Source organism: Raphanus sativus, chromosome 1 (genome assembly GCF_000801105.2).
Source record: "Raphanus sativus cultivar WK10039 chromosome 1, ASM80110v3, whole genome shotgun sequence".
NCBI lineage: Eukaryota > Viridiplantae > Streptophyta > Magnoliopsida > Brassicales > Brassicaceae > Raphanus > Raphanus sativus.
Window position 1 is genome coordinate 6,124,101 of NC_079511.1, and position 25,260 is coordinate 6,149,360.

General features: G+C 38.3%; 7 protein-coding genes across 8 annotated transcripts; 4 read left to right on the forward strand and 3 right to left on the reverse strand.

Moving 5' to 3' along the window:
• Window positions 1-2,242: 2,242 nt before the first annotated feature.
• Window positions 2,243-4,563, forward strand: LOC108814677 (FBD-associated F-box protein At5g27750). Its single transcript, XM_018587297.2, has 4 exons — window positions 2,243-2,389; window positions 2,513-3,459; window positions 3,865-4,005; window positions 4,093-4,563. The coding sequence occupies exons 2-4, from the start codon at window positions 2,530-2,532 to the stop codon at window positions 4,381-4,383; spliced, it is 1,362 nt and encodes a 453-aa protein (XP_018442799.1). The 5' UTR covers window positions 2,243-2,389; window positions 2,513-2,529; the 3' UTR covers window positions 4,384-4,563.
• Window positions 4,564-4,572: 9 nt separating this feature from the next.
• Window positions 4,573-7,532, reverse strand: LOC108814668 (putative pentatricopeptide repeat-containing protein At1g13800). Its single transcript, XM_018587285.2, has one exon. The coding sequence runs from the start codon at window positions 7,405-7,407 to the stop codon at window positions 4,750-4,752; it is 2,658 nt and encodes an 885-aa protein (XP_018442787.1). The 5' UTR covers window positions 7,408-7,532; the 3' UTR covers window positions 4,573-4,749.
• Window positions 7,533-7,772: 240 nt separating this feature from the next.
• Window positions 7,773-9,758, forward strand: LOC108854091 (alpha/beta hydrolase domain-containing protein VTE7). The gene is given in 11 exon segments (XM_018627601.2): window positions 7,773-7,909; window positions 7,912-7,962; window positions 7,965-8,053; window positions 8,144-8,238; window positions 8,324-8,471; window positions 8,570-8,665; window positions 8,746-8,835; window positions 8,927-9,019; window positions 9,093-9,188; window positions 9,290-9,355; window positions 9,446-9,758. Coding segments are annotated over 11 exon segments (1,017 nt in total). The 5' UTR covers window positions 7,773-7,869; the 3' UTR covers window positions 9,599-9,758.
• Window positions 9,759-9,945: 187 nt separating this feature from the next.
• LOC108854100 (PLASMODESMATA CALLOSE-BINDING PROTEIN 3-like) lies at window positions 9,946-10,920 on the reverse strand. Its single transcript, XM_018627609.2, has 4 exons — window positions 10,797-10,920; window positions 10,462-10,704; window positions 10,347-10,383; window positions 9,946-10,269 (listed from the first exon to the last, which is right to left on the reverse strand). The coding sequence occupies exons 1-4, from the start codon at window positions 10,846-10,848 to the stop codon at window positions 10,032-10,034; spliced, it is 570 nt and encodes a 189-aa protein (XP_018483111.1). The 5' UTR covers window positions 10,849-10,920; the 3' UTR covers window positions 9,946-10,031.
• Window positions 10,921-13,076: 2,156 nt separating this feature from the next.
• LOC108854084 (probable inactive purple acid phosphatase 2) lies at window positions 13,077-15,760 on the reverse strand. 2 transcript variants are annotated; one of them, XM_056993982.1, is made up of 3 exons: window positions 15,065-15,760; window positions 13,494-14,550; window positions 13,077-13,433 (listed from the first exon to the last, which is right to left on the reverse strand). In XM_056993982.1, the coding sequence occupies exons 1-3, from the start codon at window positions 15,758-15,760 to the stop codon at window positions 13,204-13,206; spliced, it is 1,983 nt and encodes a 660-aa protein (XP_056849962.1). In that variant the 3' UTR covers window positions 13,077-13,203. The 2 variants fall into 2 exon arrangements, with proteins under 2 accessions (XP_056849962.1, XP_018483092.2); XM_018627590.2 differs by having other exon boundaries at window positions 13,077-14,550.
• Window positions 15,761-16,716: 956 nt separating this feature from the next.
• Window positions 16,717-18,461, forward strand: LOC130494358 (remorin-like). The gene is made up of 7 exons (XM_018626165.2): window positions 16,717-16,802; window positions 16,941-17,038; window positions 17,138-17,295; window positions 17,399-17,495; window positions 17,571-17,865; window positions 17,948-18,029; window positions 18,123-18,461. The coding sequence occupies exons 1-7, from the start codon at window positions 16,777-16,779 to the stop codon at window positions 18,315-18,317; spliced, it is 951 nt and encodes a 316-aa protein (XP_018481667.2). The 5' UTR covers window positions 16,717-16,776; the 3' UTR covers window positions 18,318-18,461.
• A 2,274-nt stretch (window positions 18,462-20,735) lies between these two features.
• Window positions 20,736-23,282, forward strand: LOC108835674 (uncharacterized). Its single transcript, XM_018608899.2, has 10 exons — window positions 20,736-20,917; window positions 21,024-21,159; window positions 21,417-21,690; window positions 21,761-21,851; window positions 21,969-22,093; window positions 22,170-22,251; window positions 22,325-22,442; window positions 22,558-22,715; window positions 22,821-22,935; window positions 23,033-23,282. Exons 2-10 carry the CDS (start codon window positions 21,127-21,129, stop codon window positions 23,081-23,083), a joined length of 1,047 nt encoding a protein of 348 aa, XP_018464401.1. The 5' UTR covers window positions 20,736-20,917; window positions 21,024-21,126; the 3' UTR covers window positions 23,084-23,282.
• Window positions 23,283-25,260: the final 1,978 nt, after the last annotated feature.

The following is a 25,260-nucleotide window of genomic DNA, read 5'->3' on the forward strand; positions in this document are numbered from 1 at the left end:
TTTAAAATTTTTAAAAGTAAATATAAATATTAAACGTTTAAAATTGTTTCAAAAAGTATTTTGAATTTTTAAAAAATGAAAAAAAAAATTAGAAAATTAGTTTATAAAATTTCAAATTTTAGGACATATAACTCGAAACTATAAAGAAATTATCATTTTTATTATTTTATTTATTTATTTAGGATATAAGAAATTTTTACTTCTTTAGTAAAACATTTTTGTCATTGTCTTTTTTTGGGGTTCTTTTTATGAAAAAAAATTAAAATAGTTTATTTGAGAGAATTTCATTTTATATTTTCATATGTATTATTTTTGTATTTCTATCAAAACTGTAAACTAATAAATTTAAGTTGATAAAAGAAAATAAAGGAAGCTTCTAATTTTGAAACGCTCGGAAACAGAGGCAATTCCTCTCATGCCCTTATACCTCACTCCTCAATCTCTATTAGACAGTTTTCTTTTTTTAATTTTATGTCTAACGAAAAATCATAAAATTAAATCGGAAACGTGAATATTTTTTATTTGATTTATAGAATTTGATAAAAATATTTCAAAAATCAAAAAACTGTTTTTTCATAGTTTCACGAAAATCATCAAAATATGGTTAAAACAATTTTAAAATATATTTTTTTCAAATTTGAAAGGTATAGAAGTTAATACTTGCACATGGGTTTACTAATCCATAGGGGGGTTAAGGTATAGTTTTGGGGGGAGAATTTGATTTAGGATTTTGGGTTTTGATCAAAAATTGAATTATGGAAAAGGGGTATAGAAGATCATGGGAGTCCATAGGAGATTGTGTGTAGAGAAATAGGTGTATGGGAAAAGTTGACTGTCGGAAACAGAACCGCTTCAAAACATATATATAAATACCTAAACATTCAGTTAGGCCTGGGCATTTTACCCGGACCCGAAGACCCGACCCGAAACCGACCCGAAAAAACCCGGTCCGGATAGGAACCGACCCGATCAAATTACCCTATCGGGTCTTGTTGTAGAGGACCCGCGGGTCTTGGACCCGACCCGACCCGAACCCGAAACCCGGCGGGTACTCGAATTAGTAATATAAATTAAATAAAATGAATCAATGGGGAGTCGAAGACGGGTTATTTGTCTACATAGCAAAGGAGTCAGCCACTAGGAGACAATAGGCATGGGCGTTCGGGTACCCGTTGGCGTTCGGATCGGGTTTTTCGGATTTTCGGTTTTTCGGGTTTACGCTCCTAGGTCCCATAGTAAAATTTCATTAGTACGGGTCGGGTTCGGATAATAACACTTCGGGTTCGGTTAAAAATTATATTGCATCCTAAAACCCATAAAGTAACCATATATCTTTCGGGTTCGGGTTATATCGGTTCGGTTCGGATATAACCAAAGTAAAAAAACAAAAACTTAAAGAAAAACATAAAGAAAAACAACTAAATTAATAAAAATTAATCTATCATACATAAAATTGCTAAAATAACAATAAAATGTTAAATCAAGCATGAAAACAAACATTATTTGTAAACAATATACATTATATTATAGAGAGTATACTTGTTATTCCAATGAACAAATTATAAATTACTTATTTATAACTAATTGTGTACTTAAAATATTTTTAATATTGTTAACATTGTTAATATTTATTATTATATATCATATTACCACGAATATTAAATTTAATAACTAAAATACTTATATATATATATATATTTCAAAATATTTATATTAGCTATTAGTTTCGGGTTTTTCGGGTTACCCGTTCGGGTTCGGTTAATAACACTTCGGGTTCGGATATTTTTTATACCACCCTACAAAACCCGTTCGGGTGTTTTTACATTTCGGGTCGGATAACGGGTCGGGTTTTTCGGTTCGGGTTCGGTTCGGATTTCGGGTTCCGGATATTATGCCCAGGCCTAGGAGACAACCAACTATTGTTCTATCTCACATAGTTTAGTATATATACACATTTTAATATAATAAAAACAAAAATTTTAAATAAAATGTCAAATATTTTCGGATATATTAATATTTTTAGATTTTTTTGTATTTTTAGGTATTTTTTAGGTTGAACCCGAACCGAACCCGACCCGAACCCGACCCAGAACCGAACCGATAAATTCTAGTTACCCGAATGGGTCCAACTATATAAGACCCGACCCGACCGGACCCGGTACGACCCGAACCGACCCGGAACCGAAAATTTGAAATTACCCTATCGGATCCTAAACTCTTAGACCCGAAAAACTTGAACCCGAACCCGATCCGAACCTGACCCGACGACCCGAATGCCCAGGCCTACATTCAGTTTGGTTCCACCCTAGAAGAAAAAAAAGTTCCCATCGGTTCTCTCTCCGTATCGCTCACTCTGGCCGTCAAAATCCGCCGGCGAATCAACTCTCCGGTAAGTTCTTCAAAATCCCAGATTCCGTTTCTCTTACATTCCTCATTGTAATCTGAATTACCCTAAGATTCGATAAAGGCATCTCCTTTTTTACACTGTTGTTTGTTTGTTGATGCTCTTTAGGGTCCTTGTCTCGTGATATGCCTGGGCGCGATAGGATCAGCGAGTTACCTGAATGTTTGATAACTAAAATACTCTCCTACCTTCCAACTAAACACTCGGTGAAGACTAGCGTCTTATCAACAAGATGGAAGAATCTCTGGCTAACTGTTCCATCTCTTGACTTAAACCGAGCCGACTTCCGTTATAGAGAAGAAGGCCATGTGGTTATTCTCAGATTCCTTGACAGACTCCTCGATTTTAACCCTGATTCACGCCTTCTAAAAGTTAAGATGAAGTGCTATTGGGCAGAGATAAAGGGACTCAAGGATCGGATCAGTACAGTGATCCAACGCGGACCTCAACATCTAGACGTCGAGAGCTCTGTTGAGTATCTATACCCTGGCACCTACACCTACTATCCTTATGTCGAATTCATGCCTCTGAATTTGTACACGAGCAAGACATTGGTTTCCTTGAAGCTCACCTGGTCCGGTGTTGAGGACCCTGGTTTTGTTTGTATGCCTTGTCTTAAATCCATGACTCTTGTTAAAGTTCACTTTCGAGAAGACGTGACTCTGGAGAAACTCGTGTCGGGATGTCCCGTTCTCGAAGAGCTGACCTTGGTTAGGGATATTGATTCCAGTTTTGTGGGTGAGGTTGACGGTTTCATGCGTGTGAGGTCTGGGAGCTTGAAGAGGTTTTGCGTTCCGCTCTGGTACGGAGAAAATTTCAGTGTGTATGTGAAATGCATTAGTCCGTCTGTGAAATGCAGACTTGAGATTGATGCTCCGGTGCTAGAGCATATGAGTCTTGGAGAAGATCAGTTTGATATCGTCGTGGTACAGAAGAAACTGACTTCTTTGTTCATGTTGGACCTTGATATCAGTTTTGCTCTCGACTCTGGTGAGTTATTTCTCTATGGGATATCGAGTGTAGGACACATGATCATCTCTGAGAAAACAGTCAAGGTATATATGTATGTTTTTAGAGCATCTCCAATGGCACACTATATTTTTCTCAATAATTTACACAAAAATAGAGTAACTCTATTATAGAGTAACTTTTGCTCTAATGGTGCACTCTATAATAGAGTAACTCTATTATAGAGTGAAATATAGAGGAATGTCATTTTTAACTCTATATTTGGAGTGGAAAAGTGAAATTCCTCTATATCTCACTTACTCTATTATAGAGTTTACCATTGGAGCAAAAGTTACTCTATAATAGAGTTACTCTATTTTTGTGTAAATTATAGAGGAAAATATAGTGTGCCATTGGAGATGCTCTTACCCATCTATTCATGGATTTTATCTAATAATTAAAAACCTCCCACTTATATATATATATATATATATTTCTTGGTGCTGCTGCAGGCCCTTGAGCTTTACTCGAGAGTAGGGTTGATTCCTAAATTCAATAACTTATCACGTTTAGAAGCAGTGTTCCCTGGCAATTTACTACAGTTTCTGCCAGTCTTTCTTGAGTGTTGCCCAAATCTGAAACACCTAATCTTGGTAAAACAACTCTTAACCCAACACTTTGGGGGTGGTTTTGTCTATGTTCATTATTTGAAAACTCAGCCTTTGTGTGTTTGTTTCCAGGAGGTTGTTCATTTAAGGGAGATGGAGGATGCATTCGAACTCACAAGTGTGCCTCAGTGCTTCTTATCGACTCTCGAGTGTGTTGAGCTAAAAAGAATTCATGACTGGGAGGAAGAGGAGATGAAAGTAGCCACTTACTTTCTTGAGAACGCAGCTGTCCTGAAGAAACTCACTCTGACTCTCACAGCTTATCCTCGTTATGTCTCTGATGAAGAAATCTTCGAGGAGGTTAATAAAGTTAAAAAACGTTCTCCAACATGTCAAATTCTTCGTGATTGGGAGTTATGTTGATGCAAATCATGAAATGATTGAGCAGAGTATCATTGCAGGAGTCTGTTCTTGTCATGAAAATTTGCAGTTCTTTCTTAGTTCTGGTTGGATTTACTTAAGCCATGCTGGTTGTTACAAGTTCTTCAGTCACTTTATGGATTTTTCTTTTAAATCTCAATCTCAGATGTCTTATAATGAACATATGTGATGTTGATCTAGTGAGATTCTTCACTATTGCAGCATATTAATACAAAAGAATCTGTGTATATACAATACTGGAACATCTCATCTAATTTACATATCCCCTGAACTAGTTAGTACTTCTCAAAAAACAGTTCAGCTCACATACACATTTACCCCGATGCAGATCCCATTTTTTATTTATTTTCAACTGATCATCAACAGTGAACTCTGTACCTCACCTGAGCTTTCCAATATAGGCTTCTTGGATCTTTGCCGAGATGAAAGTCTCTTGGTGTTAGATTTAGTATTCTTTGAATATTCAGTTGGTGGCTCAATCCCCTTTCCCAGCATCTCTTGCCAAAACCTGTCCGCCTCATGTACATATCCATTCCTAAGACAACCAGCTATTATCGCCGTGTAACACACAACATCAGGCTCCACTCCACTTTCTTTCATTTCTTGGAACATCCTCTCCGCCTCTTCAACTTCCCCATTCTTGCACTTGCGATGAATCAAAACCGTGTAGTAGTGAACGTCTCGTTTAATCCCAGAGGCTTTCATCCCTCTCTTCGCATCCAACTCCCAGCCGTGACTGAGAAAAACCGTGTACGTCACCACATCAGGACGGATCCTTCTCCTCCTCATTTCTTGATAAAGATCATACGCTTTCTTCTGGTCGTTTAACCTGTAATAGCTGTTGATCAAGGCTGTGTACGTCACCACATCAGGTACGATCCCTCCCCTCTTCATTTCTTGAGCGACGGCACGGGCTTTCTTCTCGTTGTTCAACTGGTAGTAAGTGTTGATCATGGTCGTGTAGTAGAAAACGTCTGCTTTAACACCGCACGCTTTCATCTCTTTGTCGATGTTTTTCGGATTTCTCGTGGCCAGAACTGTGTACGTTACCACATCAGGTTTGATTCCTCTCTTCTTCATGTCTCTAAAAAGAGCATCTGCCCGCTCCAGCTCGTTTAACCGGCAACAGGTTTTGATCATGATCGTGTAAGTGAACAGATCAGGGACTATCTCTCTGCTTTTCAAAACTTTAAGAAACCTCATGGCTTTCCTCACGTCGCCAACTCGACACCAAGCACCGATTAGCTTCCCGTACATGCTCTTCACAGGCTCAACTCCAAGCTCCCACATTCTCTCCACTAGCTTTTGAGCTTGGTCGATGTGATGATGCTTATTATCCTCGCCGCAGCAAAGACTAGTGAACAGTGTGAAATATACATTCTTGGGCAGAGGGAAGTCCAGTCTAACGAACCGTTCAAAGGCCTCATCGAGACGGCCAGCTTCGCAGTAACCTTTCACAATACCTCCTGCCACACTTCCCCTAGATTTATTATGTTCATCCAAGCTCTGATACAAAGCTTCAGCCTCGTCTATTTTACCTGCAACGATCAGGCCTTGGATGACCATCTTGTGTGTAACGGAAGTGGGCTTCACACCTCTCTCTTCCATTAGTTTTAAAATACCAGACGCATTCTGTGCATTCCTAACGAATCCACCCACGAGTACGTTGAAAGTAACGATATCTGGTGGTCTCCCTTTGGCTTCCATCTCCATAACCAAGTCAATTGCTTCTGAACATCTACCCTGTTGACAGCAACCACCTATCAAAGTCGTGTAGTTGACAACATCAGGAGCTATCCCTTCACATATCATTCCCCGGAAGAGTTTAATAGCTTCGTCTACTCTGCCGAGCTTTATCAAAGCTTCAAAGGCGACGTTGTAGCAGAACCTATCAAGCGGAATGTTACGGTTTCTAAATTCTACAAACTGATCGAAAGCCTCCGAAAACTTCCCCATCTGACAACAGCACTGAAGGATGGAGCTTGCGATCACAGGGTTTATGATCCTCTTCCCTTGCTTGGCCCCTTTATCGACAATGAAACGCAGAGCTTTAGAGAAACTCATGTTCTTGCGATGCCCTTCCATTACAGCTGAGTAAAGAGACACGTCCGGATCAATCCCACATCCCTCCATGTCGAGAAGAGCGCTCTCAGCTTCTTCCAACTTCATCTCATTGCACAAACCCCGGATCACTCTGCTATACGCCACTGCGAGATCACTCCCATCCACCACCAGTATGTCTGCATCCCTCAGTGGTCTGAGTAGAGTATAAGCTTCAAGCGACATCTCATTCACGCAGAGCCCTTCGATGAAATCCATATAGAAAAAACAATGCCTCCTCCTCGTCTCTAAGCTCAACAACTTGCTAAGAAGCTTCTCCACTCCTTCGCTATCTCCCTTCCTACGCAACGCCTGAACCACAACGACATAAGCACCCGCATCCGCATCCCACCTCAACTCCTCTATCTCCCGGAAAAGATAAACAGCTTCCTCAAACATCTCAATCTCAGCGTAAGCCTTAACCAACGCACTAGAGACTCTACTCAACAACAAAAAAGCCAACTTCTCATCACCCTCTTCAGCTTCTCCAACTGCATTCAACAAATCAGCAAAACTAAACCCACGCCCTTGGTCTCCTTTTCTAATGAGCCCCACGAACAAACAACTCAGTTTCTCATCCAAACTCCAACTACAAACGATCCTAACCACAGCTGCGTAAGCACTAACGCTAGGCAGAGAAGCCCCTTCGTTCCCTTCGATTCGTTTCAGAAACGAGAGAGCGAGGTAAGGATCGTCCCTCATAGTGGTTAACACTCTTAAAACCCCTACTTCGTTTAGCTCCAGGGATTTAACAACCTCAAAGTTACCTTCTTTCGTTTGCTCCTCGGAGTGTGAGATCGTGGAGTTCGTACAGGCGAGTGCGGGAACCGCGTACATGCGCGGAGAAGGTGCTCTTCGGACCAATCCTCTCACGTGTGAGAGTAATGGAATCGGAAACAACCGCATGGAATGTTTGAACGGCCGATACCTTGTGGAAACAGCCGGGGGAAATGAGTAATTGAAGAGATTTTTCCAACCGGCGACGTTCAGCTTCAGAGATGTTCTTACCAATCTAGGGGTTTTAGACAAGGAGGAGGGGGGGACACAAACCTCAAACTGAACCGAACCAGGAACAAGTTTTTTTTTTTTTGTAAAATTAACCCGAACCAAATCGAATAGAACGATTTTGAACCGAAGAACCGAAGTAAAATGATTTGGGCTGGTATAGCAAGCAGCATAAATGTTTTAACCAGTACGGCCCATTAGGCCAATTCGTTATGCCACGTCGGATTACTACACCGTTTTTTAACTGCTTTGATTGGTCGTACTTGCCACGTGTGAGATCTTCTCTATCAAGTACCACCAACCGCTAAAGAAAGCAGAGTCGCTTGCTCTGCCACGACGACGGACGGGGCAAGAAGCTCAACGATGCTCTCATCAGCGACGGCGGCGGCGCTGATTGATCGGCCGGTTTGCATGTGGGATGTGAAGTGAGAAGACCGTTGAAAGTGACGGCGAAGAAATTCCGACGTTTCTGCCGAGAGATGTTGAGAGAATCAAAGACACGTTTGCTCTGAAGCTAGCTTCCAGAATCGAGAGGCTTCCCGTACAAGTGAATGTTTCTTTCTTCTTACACACGATAACACATGTAGTTTCTTTATGATATCATCATCAGTAATGTTTAAATGTGGGAAACGTGTAGGTGAGCTTCTCGGAAGATAGAATCATGAGCAGTTGCGTGACGCCGCTGATGAGGAAAGAGACAAGTCCTGTCGTGCTTCTTCACGGATTTGATAGGTACTACTACTACTAAATCAATAATGACGTTGCGGTTTTATTCGAGTTAAGAGTTTAAAACTTTTCTTGTAATAAAACAAAACAGTTCTTGTCTAGAGTGGAGATACACTTATCCACTGCTGGAAGAAGCTGGTTTAGAGACATGGGCATTTGATGTACTTGGTTGGGGATTTTCTGATTTAGAGAAACTTCCACCGTGTGATGTAGCGTCTAAAAGAGAGCATTTTTACAAGGTCTGTCTGTTTGTCAGTCAATCTTCTTTACTCATGTGAGTTTCCTCTGTTTTTCAAGTGAAAATTGATTTGTTATCCTTGTGTGATCCGATCCATAGTTTTGGAAGTCTCATATTGGAAGGCCCGTGGTTTTGGTTGGGCCCAGCCTCGGTGCTGCTGTTGCAATAGACATTGCTGTCAACCATCCTGAAGCGGTACTTACATAAACCATTAAGGAGCTTCCTTTACTGTCCATAAAGAGGTTTAGTTACCAATATTGAGTGTGCATATTCAGGTTGAGTCCTTGGTTTTAATGGATGCTAGTGTTTACTCAGAAGGTACAGGAAACTTGGCTACTTTACCCAAAGCAGCAGCCTATGCTGGAGTAGGTTCTCATTAAATTCTGTAATACATGTATTCCCTTGTGGTGGAGTGAAACTATTTTTACAATCCTTTTAACTTTATCTCTTTTTTAGGTATATTTACTCAAGAGTGTTCCATTGAGGCTGTATGCAAACTTCCTTTGCTTCAATGGTGTCTCACTGGAAACTAAATGGGACTGGACAAAGGTATACACGCTTTTTATAGTAGTTCGATAAGCTAGCTCTCAGTCTGATTTTCCTTTCTCAAGCTCAAATCTAGATTGGTCGCTTGCATTGTTTATATCCTTGGTGGGAAGATGCAGCTGTTAGTTTCATGACTAGCGGTGGATACAACGTAACTTCTCTTATAAAAAAGGTAATTTCTTGATTTTGGAACAAGATGAAAATCAACAAGAGAAACTAGGGGTGCATTCTTGTTCCACTTCTTGCTCTCTACTGTTCATGTTCTGTCTGCAGGTTTCACAGAAAACTCTGATAGTATGGGGAGAGGATGACCAAATCATTAGCAACAAACTCGCTTGGGTAAGGCTTTTTTTTGGCTGTCTTTTCTTTTACAATATACACAAAATGTTTTCTTTTAGTCCTACAATCACCTCTTCTTCATCAATGCAGAGGCTATATGGAGAGTTACCTAACGCGAGTGTGAAACAAATATCAGACTGTGGACATCTTCCTCACGTCGAAAAGCCAGCTGCTGCAGCTAAACTGATCACAGAATTTGTTAGAGAGACTTGCCGGTGTAAAGAGGTTGAAAGTATATCATAGAGAGCCCTGAACACTTAATAAAGGTGTGTGTTTTTACAAAAAAATATTCTTTTTAAGCAGTAGTTGGTACTTCACTTCACACTCATTGTTGGTTTGTCTATAATTGATCATGAAAAGTTATTTTTGTTTACAATTAAAAATATATATATATATATATTTTTTCACAAGCAAGGTTGTTGTTGATAAGTCCTTTTCATAAATAACTCACCACTTATCAGGTCATTTGTTTTCCATTCTCATCACTGAGATTTATGTTCTGTTTTCTTGTTTTTCTTTAACTAGAGAAACCTTAATAGATGAAAGAACATACTTTAATAACTAAAGTAGAAAAAAAAAACACACAAAAAGCAACTAAGCTTATTTTCCACTCAAAAGGGAATCAGACGAACACAAGTGGGTGTCTTTGTCTCTACACATGGCATACATCAAAGCCTCACAGAAACACTAGTGATGAGAAACAGAGTGTTAAAACAGAGTAAATGGCCAAACTGCGAGCACCTTTGCTTGGAATAATGCCAAGCGGAGGAGGAGCTCCTGGAAGTGTAGTAGTTCCGTTTGTTGGACTTGGTGGTGTTAGTCCCGTTGGTGGTGTAGTTCCCATTGGTGGTGTCGTTCCTGTTGGTGGTGTTGGTCCCATCGGTGGTGTAGTTGAAGGAGGCGGCCCCACAGAGCTGTTATAAACACCAATATTTTTATTTGTCATATTGATGTGAATGACGTATTTAGGTTAATGGAATTTGATCATTACCTTGGACCTGAAGGATATATGCAACCAGTAGCCAAATCTGCACAAAAGTAACTCATCAATGCTCACAACTTTAGTCATCAAAGCTATATTGACTTTTAGGGGTGCACGAATTTACTGGAAGGTGGATTTAGATTGGTAGTGGCAGTTCCAGAGAAGTCGCAGCTTCCAGGGACTTGAGCTGCGTTCTGGAAGTAGCTGTTAACAGCCCAATCACAGTGGCTTTTGATGGTAATTGGTTGATAACAAGAACCCTTTTCCTTGATTGGATTACAATCTGCTAAGGTTCCACATGCATAGTCTATTGCTGTTTGAAGGTCTTTCTCCCCTATCCCATCGTTGCAGAGACAGTAAATTGCACCTAAAGAAAAAGATCATCCCTTTATATAAAAGCTTAAGATAATAAAAGGAAAAGAGAGAATTAATCGGGAAGATGGAAGAAGATAGACTTACTTGAAGGTGTTGTCAAGGCCAAGAGAAGCAACAGACCTAGAAACACTTTCATGATATGATTAGTCTTAAGATCGTTCTTTAGGGGACGCACAAAATAGACTTTGACCTTCGACCAACAGCTAGACAGCCACCAAAACTAAGACGATGGCTTTAGAGAGATGTAGAATTTAAGAGTTTTGGACAATGAAAGGTGATTAAATAAATATGTACTGAATAAATTGTTTATGTAAAGTATTAAATCATCTTAGGAAAAAATGGTAAGAAAAGTATATTTTCTGTAGGTTCATTTATAACGTACAATAGAAAAGGAAATTGACAGACTAACATTATGCATGGGAGATTTGCATAATGCAACTTTGGTAGTTATGCATTTAACGCATCTCTGTTTGATTTATTGTTCTCATACAATATGCTAGATTTTTTGGGGTCCAAGATCACAACACTTGGGGTCATTTTTTGTAATCTTTCCTCTTTAATTATGTCAAGAAAATCTTTCCTCTTTAATTACCTTTGTAAATTTATGTATACTGATTTTATTTATAGATTACTATTTTATATTATGAGATTTTTGGACATTGGTCACCTATAAAATACTATTTCTATAATTTAAACATTGATGAGTCACATTTTAAAACGGGGGTTGTCACATCTATCTTGACGAAACGTTTCTAAATTTAATAATACACTAGATTTTGACCCGCGCTTGGAAGCGCGGAATATTTTACGATAAAAAATTTCACTAATAATATAACAAATATTTTGGTAATTTTAAAGAGTGCATTTAGAATATTTTTGCATTTAAATCAGTGTTTTTTAATTCAACCCGATTGTGATTATACCGGTTAATCCGGAGATCTGACAATTCAATTTTAGGTTTTTAAAATATTCATATTTAAAAAAAATCATTAAAATCCGAGACTAACCGATTGAACTGTTGGATGACCGATATGTAATCTAATTTGATTTAAATTATAATAGTTTCATAATTTGTAATCTTATAATCCAAATTTTAAACTTTATTATTTTGCAATTTATGAAATTATGACGTTTTTACAAAATTTTAAAGAGAAAATGATAGATATAAAATAACTAAAATTAATTATTGTATTGTTTGGAAACATTGATAGTAGTATAAAAAATATATTGTTTGGAAACATTGATAGTATTATACAGAAATAAGTATATTGTTTGGAAACATGGATAATAGTATAAAGAAAGGAACATTAATGATTTAATGTAGGTTTAACTATAAAGTATAAAAGTGTATTTAATTTAAAAACTTACAAAATAAATGTTAAGTCCAACATAATGTTTCTGTTTTAATAAGATAGATTGCTATTGCTGACAATACAAAAGAAAGATTTTAAAACGGTAATTATGTTGTACACGACTGAAACGGCTACTACAGAGTCTTTGGTTTCAACTTTAGTTTAACAATGGTTTTGACCATGGTCCTTAGTGGTGCACTGGTGACTGTTGTGGAATGAAACTTTAGTTAAAGTAATAATATATCTACAACAACAAAATATTACTCTAGTATAAATTTAAGAAAATTTCAAAAGTGAGGAAAAAGAAAAGAAAATGAAGAGTCAACATTAACATGTTTGTGAGCTGAAGTAGATGTTGAATGTCAAACAACGAGTTCCATACATGCACGTCACTCATAAAGAAAACATGTTTTCTCAAAATATCATGTACTAGTTCCCAATAAGCTGCTTGATTGATTAGTCGATTAGTTCCCATGCATAACAAGATATTACTCCATCCACTTCATTTTAATGTCATTTTAGATTTGTAAACACATATTAAAAAACAAATTATATATTTTCTAAACAAAAACATTACTGTATATATTATCAGCAATTCAATGATCTATAAAGAAGTTTTGTAGCAAGACAAATAGACTATCTATAATGGTTTAAAAATTAAACTTAAAAAAAAAAACTTCTTTTAAACATTGTTAACACTTCACATTATCTTTTTTCTTTTTCTATTTAAGAATTCAGCGTTCTCTTTATTTTTATATTACAACAGTAATTTGCTTGATAAAAGCTAATATTTATTATAATAAAATTATGAGTGTCAAAAAATATTACCGGAACTTATTTTACCAAAAATACAAACGAGAATTTATTTAAATATAGTAAAAATGAAACAAAAGTTTATCAAATGCTAATAGAAAATTATGGTATAAGAATGTGATTTTTTTTTGTTCTACATCCAAAATCAAATGAAAATGATGATTCTATATTTACACCAAAAAGCCTTTCAAGCTGTAATATCGCAAGAGGGATTCTCGGAAGAACCAGTATTATTATAATGTACCACTAAAACTTATGCTCCCTTACCGTGGGGAAGAAGATACTATACACAAAACGTGCGCCTAAATAGATTCACTTTTTTAATATTAAATCTCCTCGCTCTTGACTGGGATCCAACGGTTACGAGCTGAAGATCCTTTCTTCACCCCCGTAAAATACCCAGCAATGAACCCTAACACCACACCCATAACCACCAACCCTGCTCCTTTGACAAACCACGAGCCATCACTAGCTTCAGATTTTTCCACAAATGTTGCAGATGAAGGAACTGTCTGAACGTTTGGGCTTTCAGTATCGTCTTTACTCCCACTTGTTACTTCCACAGGTGCAGGAGCGGTCGCAGCATCTGAGCTTTTAAAATCGTCTCTGCTCCCACTGATTACTTCACCAGTTGCTAACATCTCAACCGTATCGTGGACTTCTCCGTCGTGGTTACCCACAAAGGAAACGGTGAGCTTGTCTTTGTTTGCAACCAGGCGAGTGTACCCAAACTCACCCGTCCGGTACATTGATTCTTCAGGCTGAGGGAATATAGGAAGATCCGGATGGTTCGGTCTAACCGCCCAATTCGATTGCCAATCGTGACCACCCATACCGACCACGAGATGAACCGGGCTCCCTTTCCACAGCTTGCCACAAGTGTTGTTGCTTATCGGACAAAACCTTTCGTATCTATGAACATGTCCCCATATAGCAAGCGTCACCTCGTTCTTCACAAGCAGCGGTTCCAAATGCTCCAACATCTTTTGTCTAATCGTCGTGTCTCTAACCTCGTTGCTCGTAGTGTACATCGGTCTGTGCCCTTGCACGACGACAAAAGGAGTCTTGTTCCTGTTCACAGACTCTAGATCTCGTTTTATGAACTCGTACTGAGTCCCACCTTCAAGAAAATTCGTCTCCGTGGAGATGGAAAGGAAATGGACCGACCCGGCATCATAAGAGTAATATAGATTCCTCGTCAGAGGAGCTTTAGTTCCCGTGAGTTCTGTTGAGTTCCCAGGCATGTTAAACCTCAAACTATACGGCACACCACACTCACCACCACCATCGTTTCCGTAAATGGAAGCTGCCCAATCAGGCTTCCAAGGCTGAGCGGGGAAGTCATACTCGTGGTTGCCAATGCAGACGTGGTAAGGAACTTTGGAGGCGATAGGCTCGATCTGAGCAAAGAACTCATCCCACACCCACGAGTAGCCACGAGCATAGCTTATATCTCCAATATGTGAAATAAAAGATGCCTTGTCACCGAGAGCTTCAATGTCACGTAGGATCCACTTCACGGTTGATTTACTCTCTTGTTGCGTGCGGATAAAGGTTCTGTAAGGTGTAGCGCAACCCATGTCTCCAAATATGAAAGCTCTCGTTTCTTGTGCGTACATGTCTCGAGATATGAAGCTATAGATCTCACTCCATCCCTTGGCTTCACTCCCAATCTGATTCATATGACGCAGTATATAAGTAACACCAAGAAAATATGAAACGCATGCAATAATGAACTGAATAATAGTACCAACAATGTGGGTAAAGTGAAATTTCTCCACAATTTATCTATTTTGTGATCAAAGACACAAATATCTTTTATTATAACTTGAACTTTTTATTAATTAAAATATTTTTTCTTTCAAGTTATTAATATATGGAACTACTACATTCCTCTCATTTCTTAAGAAATGTATTAAAAATATTTTTCTCCAAATTGATTTTTTTTTTGTTTTTATTTATTCAGTTTCTCGTTTGTTTTTCCTTTCGTTCAATTCTAAACGAACTGATAATAAATGAATTGATCCATCTCTCTTATATTTTTCTTAACTAATATGACTTCTTGAGATAATGATCTTTTGGCCATTAATTTCAAAATATTGAGCAAAGATTGACAAAACCAACTTTAGGTCAGATCCATTAGCGATAAATACAGTAGATAGGTCTATCTCTTATCTGTCTATTTACCTGATAGTAGTTCCTAACGGCCGGGTTCAAATTCTTCAAAACGGTATGAAAAATCCACCCGGGATCTCTCCACCCGATGCTGGAATTAGCCGGAGCATTGCACATCTGCTCTCTATCGTACCTAATCCCACGCGCCGCCGCGGAGTTCCCCAGCATATCCTTCGCCTCTCCGTACCTCACGAACCTCTCATCCCCGTCCCCGGCCACGAACGTGACCTGCATCCTGTTAGGCTTGTTCTCGAACGCCAGGTGGATCTGCTCCGCCTTATCCACTGCCGATCCGAAACTCACCTTCTCGGATTCGGCCAGAAGGTGTTTCGTTCCGGGCAGAGGGTTCTGATCGTGGTCCAAGTGTTTGCTGTCGATCTCGGATTGCGTCCACCGGAAGATCCGGAAGGCGTAATCCGATCGGAGGTTGGTGAGGGGGAGGGTGATCGATCCGTAACCGGACGTCCACGTGGAGGAAGCGTTGAGGAATTCGTAGCCGATGAAGTGGTCGTGAGGAGAGTCTGGAGGGGAGTAGATGCCTAGCCAGTCGAGATTGGAAGGTGAGTCGACGTCGGACCATTGGATGGTGACGTTATCGCCAGATCGTTTGAGAGTGTTGGGTGAAACGGAAAGGGAAGCATCGGCGTTAGCTGAGGATGTGAAGATAGAGAGGAAGAGGATGATGGAGATTGAGAAATTGACAATCATTGCGATTAAATGCTTGCGAGTTAAGAAAGAAAAAAAAATGATTTGATTCCCGCCAGAGAGGGAGAGGATTTAAACAGTATTTAATACGACAGCGTTTTCGTCGTTCTCTGTGTTGGCTGGATTGGAATCATTGGAATTTTTAAGCTATTTTTAAAAACCAATAGTTTCTCCGTTTTAAATTATTTATCGTTGATTTTTTTCACACAGGTTTATTAATTTTTTAATAATTAATTTGTTATTATTTAACTTTTTATTAATTTAATTAAAACAGATAAATCAATAGAAGAAATTGTGATAGAATCAGAAAATAGTGGTGGATGGTGTTGTTGTTGAGGGTATCATTGATCACCCTCCATCGCGGTTTACAACACTATATAACGTCAATCCGATCTCGGCAGCAAATGGTCTTCTCAGTTGTTTTTATTCATAAGAAAAGATCAGCGAATCAATGTGTTGACTGTTTAGCCAAGCAAGCTTGTTGCTCTTCATTACAATGGTTTTTATTTTATTCATGTCCTGCTTTCATTCAACAACTTGTAATACATGATGATAGTGTGATTTTAGATAATGAAGACGTTAGAAAGAAAAAGAATCAGAAAATAGTACGCGTTCAAATAAGACGTGAAGGCAGTACACATAAAGTCCTGGAACTTTATTACAACTCTCGTTCATATACATATAGGAATCTCGGCCTTGTTTTCTGGTTCTTAATTAAGATTCATTTTCCTGTGTTTTCTGCATGGAAATGATTCCTTTATCCAGTATATGAAAGTTGAATATAAATGAATCTGTTATGTTCTTTTCACTGTCCTTTTGAGAAAGCAAAGAACCAAAAAGCCAAAGAGGGAAAAGAATGAAAAAAAGTGTTCTTTACTTTACCTACACACCTTTATGATCTAAATCTGAAACTTGCTTGCAAAGCAATAATCTCAAAAAAAACCTTCAAAAACCCAAAACCCTCCATCACATCTAACCAAACCCTCTCAAGTTCTCCCACCATATTTTTTAGATTGAATATGGATAGCTTGATCAAACAAACAAGGTAAATCACTAAATCTCAAAATTCACATTTTCATTCATACATATAGATGAACATATGTTGATGTAAGATTTTTTTTTTTTGTTCAGTTTTTTTTTTGTTCACATATTGATGTAAGAATTATTTTGTTATTTATCTCAGGAGGAGGCATCAAACTTCCCGGGGGGAAACTGGTGAGGTTGGTAGCTCCACTAGAGAGAAGAAAGTGCCAGCAAGGAGGTCTGTTTCATTCAAAGAAGGTGCCACAAACTTCTGATATGTTATTTTTGTTACACCAATCTCTGATGCTTGATTAATTTTTCACCTTGGGCTTACATCATATTACGTGTGCTTGGTAGATAAGAAGAAGTCTTCAAGCTGGTTACAAAAGCAGTTCATGAGGCAAATGAGCGACCAGGGTAATGACCCGATCAGCGAGATGGACCACGCAGCTGCAGTTGCAGCCACTGCTTATGCCATAACCACTTTTGAAGAAACTTGGCTAGAGAGTTATCATGTAATTAGGGTTCTAACAAAGACTTTTTTCTATTGTTAATTAGAGTGACCATTTTTCTGGTAGTTTGAGTTTTGATCTAGTTTGTAATATTAAAAAAAAACAGAGTGGCCTCGAAAATGGAACTTCCTTGTCAAGGAGCAAGAGTAGAAGAGAAGCATCGCCTTTTGAAGAACCGAGAAGCTTATCAAGAAGATTCTCAGGTGACAGTTGCGGAACACATCAAAAAGATTGTTGTTAAACTGGATGTTAGAAATCAATTTTACATTTTACTATAGGACAACTTTCACTTAAGGAACTAGAGTTAAATGGAGATCACACCAGACGAAGTGGAGAGTCAAGGGAGAAACATGGAAGACAAAGGAAACCAGTTTCTGAACCGCCAAAACAACCACCGGCCAGGACACGATCAGAACGTCGTGCTCCACCACCACCTCCTCCTCTTCTATCGCCTTCCCCTCTCCGGCTTCCGTCTAGGGAAAGCAAAAGGCAGAGTTCAAGCCAAACTAGTCGAAAAGATGATTCTACAGCTGATGCTTGGGAAAAAGCTGAACTAGCCAAGATCAAAGCAAGGTAAGTCTCACAATACACACACAAAAAAATGAACTAATACATGGTGTTGTTAATTACATTTAACATATGTATTCACAAGCAGGTACGAGAAGTTAAACAGAAAGATTGATCTGTGGGAAGCTAAGAAGAGGGACAAAGCTAGAAGGAAGCTGGACAAATCTGAGGTTGAATTATATGATTTGCCTAACCTAGTTTCATGAGTCATCATATACTCGAGATTATTTTCTCTAACCGGTTGGTGCATGAATGAATAGCAGAGCGAACAAGAACAGAAGAGGAAGAGAGGTTTGCAGAGGTTTAGAGAAGACATGGAATACATCGAACAGATTGCTGCCGGGGCTAGAGCTCAGGCAGAGAAACAAAGAGAGAACGAAGAGCTTCAGGTGAAGGAGACAGCAGGAATTGTCCGTAGCACCGGTAAAATTCCTGGAAAAACATGTTTCTGTTTCTGAGACCAAAATAGAGCATCTCAGTTGATGACTTTGTGAATTAATATTTTAAAAATTGATGACTTTGTAAATTTGTTTGTGTGAGAGAGAAATTCTTTTCAAACTGATGACTCTGTAAATAAATATTTTATTTCTGACTATAAATTTATAGAAATTTTACTGTACAATTATCACATGAAAGGAGCTTGGGATGGTGAGCTTTGGTTACAGTTGAAGGAGAACGTTGTCTCCTCGGCATTTTTTGTCATTTTACCCCAACCTGCAAAGAGTCTATCTTCATAACTCATTCCAATCTCACCATTGTTGCTTTGATTGCGTACATGTTGTTAGTGACGTAGAAAGATAAAGATCCTAATTCTTTTCTTTCTTCTTGCTTAAAGAAGATGTCAATTGGGGGAATTGAACTTGAGTTTAGGGGTGTCAGAACTATAAACTGTTTCTTTAAAAGATCGTAATTCTTGAAGACAGTTTGTTAACGCCAACGAACGAAAGAGAAGAGAGTAACAGATCAAAGCAAGAAGAAGAAAGATCCATCCATGGCCGTTTAGTAAAACTCACTATGTACACCAAGATTATCAAGATTTAGTAACACACACTCAAAGAATGACCTTCACGCCGGGGAAACATACTTCCTCGGCCATGGTTGGTGCATGCCGAGGCATGTGTTTCTCGACCATCTCTTGGAGCTCCGCTGATGCTGACTTTCCCTGACTCTTCGAGACCATTATCGTCCTGTGATGCTTAATCATCTTGGGGTGCTGATATACTTTCGGGAAGCGCGCATCTTTGGGGGTGAAGAGAAACTTTCCAGCTAGTCCCTTTCCAACAACCAAAACTCCATTCTTAACTGCTTTAATGATCCTTGTTGACATAGTTATCTGCAGAACAGAAGCACGTTGATAATTGATTAGAGAAGAAGAAGAAGAATAAGAAGAAGAAAAGAGAGAAAGCGAAAGATGGAAATAAAACGAACCCCAAGTGAAGGAGAAAATTATTTAACGTGAAAAAGGAATGGGTGCATGTATTTATACTTGTGACTCAAGTATTGAAACGCACTATCAGTATGTATCACAAAACTAGAAGTTTATCCGGAGCATTATAGGTTGATGTTTTTAGTCACTTACTAGAGTTTGTGTATTTTATTGATCTCTACTTCAGGAGTCAATCATCAATGTTTAATGCATAAACAATGAGGAAACAGACAAAAAAAAAAGAGTTACAAACCATTTCTTTTTTTTCCGAAGAAAACAATTTAAACCCATATCTATTAAAAACAGAGATATAACATTGAGACAAATGTACAGCCTAGCGTACGAATAAATCATCTCCTAGAAATTCAAATGAACCAAAAGCAATAGCTCATATACACGGGGTCGCTGGGGTTCAAACCATTTCTTTGATCCAAACTTTTTTTTTTATGGAAATCATTCTTTCATGATTTCATCAATATCGATCTTATTGATTCTCATGTTAGTGATGATTCCAAAAATATTTTGTGATCCAATTTTTCAACAGATATTTCTTCATCTTTACCGATTTCCTTTCGGGATTTCTGTAAGATCTATTCGAGTTAGATGTTGCACGTGATGCATCCATTTCAAATATGTTATCTCAGACGTGGTCAGTAAATCCATGATCGATGACATGTCTGTCTTTGTGAATTTAAGGAAAAGTTTGGGCATTCACATCACAAAACTAACGAGACGGTATTATAATCATTTATTTATCTTCTTTTTGTTAATGCAAGATAATTCGGCAGAGAAATTACATCATGAAATGACGGTGTTTCTTCTTTTCTGGCCGTTGGGGTATGATGATAATTGCTTAAAGGCTAGCATTGCTAGAAGATAATTCACACTGGTGAATGAAGAGTTTATATGCCATATTTCGATACAATACATTTGGTATCGAATAATGGAAGATTCTGATTTTTTTATTGAATTCATGAAACCCACCATGGACAATCCAATGGTTCAGAGTTAGAGACGATGTTCGTATAATCGCTCAAAATTTGCGGTCTCTTTATTTCTATCGAATGAATCAATTGAGTGGATTATATTCCTGGAAAAATCTATAGATCTAATTTGGGATTTGGTCAATCGTATGCAACAAAAGAAGAAGTTGGCATCTATGATGCGACATAAATTCGAGCGCAAGAAGATTAAGAGTGTTGGTCCTCTGTTGATTAGGAAGGTCTATCAAGAAAAGTCATCTATTACTATAAAACATGTTGTATCCCTCCTGTTGTGACAGCTAGGATGCCATGTCAGAAATAGGACCTGTACGACGTCGACACGTGTCATCTGGTTAAATGAAACGGGGAGTATTGTCTCTTCTTCTTGGGCTTCGCGTGTGTGGTCTATCTTATGTGGGCTTAATGTGTTTCTCTAGGCCCAGCGGATTGTGTTGAGCGAAACCCCTAGACGACTTCAGTGACCTCGCCTTCGTCCTCCCTGCCTCCATCGGCGCCCATCTTTCCGAAACGGATGCTGTAACGGCTGCGTGGCGTGGTCGTCGTAATTACTCCGGATGTCTTAAATTCGTGCCTCTAATGCGGTCTCTTCGGTTGCGCTGTTCATAAGTCGTCTGTGGGTTATAAAAAGGTGCGTAACTCACTCTTATATTTTTCTCTTGACCTCTTAATCTCTCTGCAAACTTGCTCTCGCAAATTCAGGCTTTAACTTCGTATCTCTCAATGGCTATGACTAGGGTGTTCTTCTCCGATCTGAAGTCCGGCCGGTGCTCCGCCGTCGTGGAGGCGCGACTGTTACGATTTTGGGAAGCCAGAAACGTCAAACGTGGTGGTGAGCTCATGTGGGCTGATCTTCTGTTGGTGGATGTCAATGTAAGTTGATGGTCTCCGATTTGTTATAGTAATTATCCATTGTTTGCGTTTTGATATTTTTTGGTTTTTATCCCCCCCACGTTGGATTTGTTGTTTCGTGTTAATGTTTTCTCGATTGACTAGCTAGCTATTTTAATGATGTCGGTTTTGTTTCTTTTGGATTGACCGTATAACAGGATTTCGTTACTATGGTTCTGTATTGTTGGGTTATTTCTGTGCTATTATTATCTGTTTGATCTTGATCTATATGTATTCAGGGCACCATCATGCAGGCGAGCATAAGCTCTAATCGTCTCCCAACATACCAGGAACGACTCATTGCCGGTACGATGTTTTCAATTTCCGGTTTCGACGTGGCTAGGTGTGCGCAAAACTTCCGTCTCACGGATTCCTCCTTCCTCATCCGGTTCGGCGAAACCACTACCTTTGATGAATTGTTTGACCCGGTGTCACCTCTACCCACGGAGGGTTTCCGTTTCCGTAACCAGTCGGAGTTGCATGGACTGGCAAACACAAACAGTCACTTACCAGGTATGAGTAAATAGTAATAGATGTTGTGTGTCTGTGATCATCATTTAATTGTCTGATGGTATTTATGTAGACATCATAGGGGAGATCCTTGGTGTGAGGAGTACCGTCACCGATCCTCCTGAAGCAAAGAATCGTGTAATGGTGACAATCAGGCTGGACAGGTATTAGTTTGAAATATTTGTAGCTCATTTGACTATAGTGTGTGTTTGCCATGTTGCTTTTTAATTTTCCCTGTTTTTAAGTAATTTAATAGATATGCTATTTTGGTGTGTGCGCAGTGATGACACTGTCACTCTGAGCCTATTTGACTCTCAGGCTGTTGCTCTCCATACGCAACTTGAGTCAATGCGTGTTGACCCGAAGGTCATTGTTGCAACTAGCATCAACCCGAAGCTGGTTGGAGGTAGTGAAGTCCTTTTATACAAATGTTATTATAGTTGTTGTATGAACCGATTTGACATAGTTTATGATCCGTGTAGGCCGTTTATTTCTCAATGCCACGTCCGGTACTCATGTGTATTTTGATAAGGAGACCGATGCAGGAAGCGCCCGCTTCTATCAGTAAGTTTATGTTTGACTCACATGTGTATGTACGTGTTCATGGTTGGATATCTAACCAGTTTCACTTGCGTAGATTGGTCGCCAGGGACACTGGTCTAACTTTAGTCGTCCCGCTGCTCAGGTCGTATGCGAAGGTTGAGAAGGTGACTATTGCTGAACTCAGCAATTTTGTCCTCACTGCTGCGTCCCAGGTAGTAATAGTCTGGCGTCCATGAATTTTATTTTCTTATTTTGTTTTTGTGTTTTGTTTGGATTAGTTGTGACTTATAATTCGCTATGTGACTGAGTGTTGGATAATTGTTGCAGGAAATTGATTTTCTGTGCACTGGGAAGGTTGTTCGTGTGGAAGCAGAGAAGGGTTGGTGCTATGTCGCCTGCTCTAAGTGCAGTAAGAAACTGCAGCGTACTTCCTCTACCCTCACTTGTGGACGTTGCGATAATTCGCATGCTATTGGGACTCTTCGGTACGCATTTCTCTTATTGCTAATTTATATCTCTACTAAGTAATTAAGATGCTGTTTTGGATCTCTATTAAGTAATTTAAATACTGTTTTGCTGTCTTATTATAGCTATCATGTGGAGACTGTCATATCTGATGATTCCGGCGAAGGCACCTTCGTTTGGTTTGATGGTGTGATGACTAAGCTGCATAGCCTCAGAGCAAGTGACGCTGTACAGATGCTGGTATGTCATAGTTTTGTAAATAGATTTGTTTTATTCGTGCCATTCGTGTTAGCTACTAAACGCACCCGGGCTTTACAACTATAAACATGTCGAACAGGGTGAAGAGGGAGTGAATATACACGGTGCGGTCAGAGATCAAGCATCGTAGCAACACGTTTTCCCGTTTAACTCTGATATGATTTCACAGAAATTTAGTTTCAGTTTATTATCAGTACAAACCCCAGTGAGGTATTGGCTGACTTACACTTACTGAATATTGTGCGTTATTATTGAACCCTGAGTTTGTTTCCACATTATAGCACTACTGTAACATTCTCTGTTTTATACGCGGTTTTCTCGGTTTTACACTAACTGTGATCAATTTTAATGCTTCGCCAGCAACATCGCCCTTGACACTATGAACACTAATAATCCAGTCTACAACTCTGTTTTCATTTCAAAACTGCGAAACAAGTGTTCAACAATCATTATTAAATCCCCCCTTGCAATAACATGTATATACAGAGATATATTTAAAACGTACTCAAACTCCCTCGATTATTTCTAAATTAACATCCCGCCCGTAGGGCGGGCCGACCCTAGTTTTCTATATATTATGTATTTGTTCTATTGTCATTGTCTTTGTATTATTCTATTTGTGTCTTATAACTCTTATGTATGTTCTTTAGTTTATATATTAGTTGTTAAAAAAGTGTTTGTTCATGAAAATAAATAAATAAATAAAACGGTTTGTTAAACCAAACCAAAAATCTGCAATTAATAAACCAACACTGAACCAAGATTTTAAGAATGTATCATATCAAGAATCCATAAACTCGTAATTAACTCTCTATCACTCTATGTCAAAAGAAAAAAACTCAAAAACATGATTTAAGATAATTAGAGGATGACTTTGGCTCCGGGGAAGCAAAACTGATTCAGCCATTGTAGGACTGTGCCGAGGCATATGTTCGAGACAATCTTTTTCATTGTTTCCTTCTGAGGTTTAGTTTCAATTTTTCTGTAGTTGTACTCGCGTTGTTGATATTTCGGCGTGGATACAACTTTCCAGGCTGCTTCTTTGAACAGAGAGTAAAGAAAGTCCTTCACGCTTTTTGCCACCCTGGTTGACATTGTGGTTTCTGTAGTACACAAATTTTGATCAGAGATGATGAATGAAGAAGCGAAAATGAGAAATCAAAAATTCGAAAGAACTAACCAAAAGTGATGAATGAATTTGTTGCGAGAAAATAGGAGGTAGTGTATGTGTATATATAGTACGTGTGACTCAGGCCTGAGTCACATTTGCTAACACAAACGGTAGAAGCCTTTTCTTTTTTTTTGTTCTTTTTTTAATTTTTTGATAGAAACCTTTTCTTATAATTAATATTTTAAAACCAAAACTGAACTGGAAATTTTTGGGTCACATGTTAATATGGTTTGATTGGGTTCAGTCGGAATTATCTGAATTCATTTGTTTAATTATAAAATAAAATAGAGTTAACAAAAAATTCTTGTTTGTTATCTTTAGTTAATTTTACAAACCTAATTAAGTTCAGTTATTAAATTTTCGATAGAAATAATTATGAATAAAATTTAAGTATAAACCAATTAAAAATCAAATCTAAAATTAGTATTTTGTTTTCAAATATAAAACAACTATTTAAAATATTTATCACCCACGAGTTATAAAAATTCAAAAACTGAATTAAATTAAATTTTGGGATCCATGCGATGCTGAGCTGAATAGCCTTAGGAGAGATTAAAGTCTCCCATTTAATATAGATTTTATATACTATAGTTAATAGAAACTTTTATACTAAAAGCAAATTAGAATTCATATAAAGGCTATAATTGTAATTACAAAAATGCTAATCCTATTCGTGTATGAAAAAAAAAGAGAACTCTATATATACTTTATCTAACTTAAGAGCATTCCCATTGGAAGATTTTAGCTAAGTATCACACACATCCCAAAAAAAAAAAATAGTATAATAATATGTGTTGTGTGAACCTGTGTCCCGTGATCTCTTTCCACTGAAACGAGTTCATCAGTGTTTCGCGGACCCCACGACATGTAGCGGCCCGCGATAGGTTCGATTATTATTATTATTATTATTATTATTATTAGAAAATAAAAATAAAAAAATAATCCAAAAATACTTTGGAAATCGAGATTAGAGAGTCTTGCCAATGGGGATGCTCTAATAACCTAACCTATTCAGATCTTGACCGTTCTCTCCTCTATTACCTTCTTCACCGACTGAAAGATATCATTATGAGAAATTCCGTCTCCTATATTCATGTCTAGAAGTGTTCATGAAAAGAGGTGCTTGCAAAGAAGTA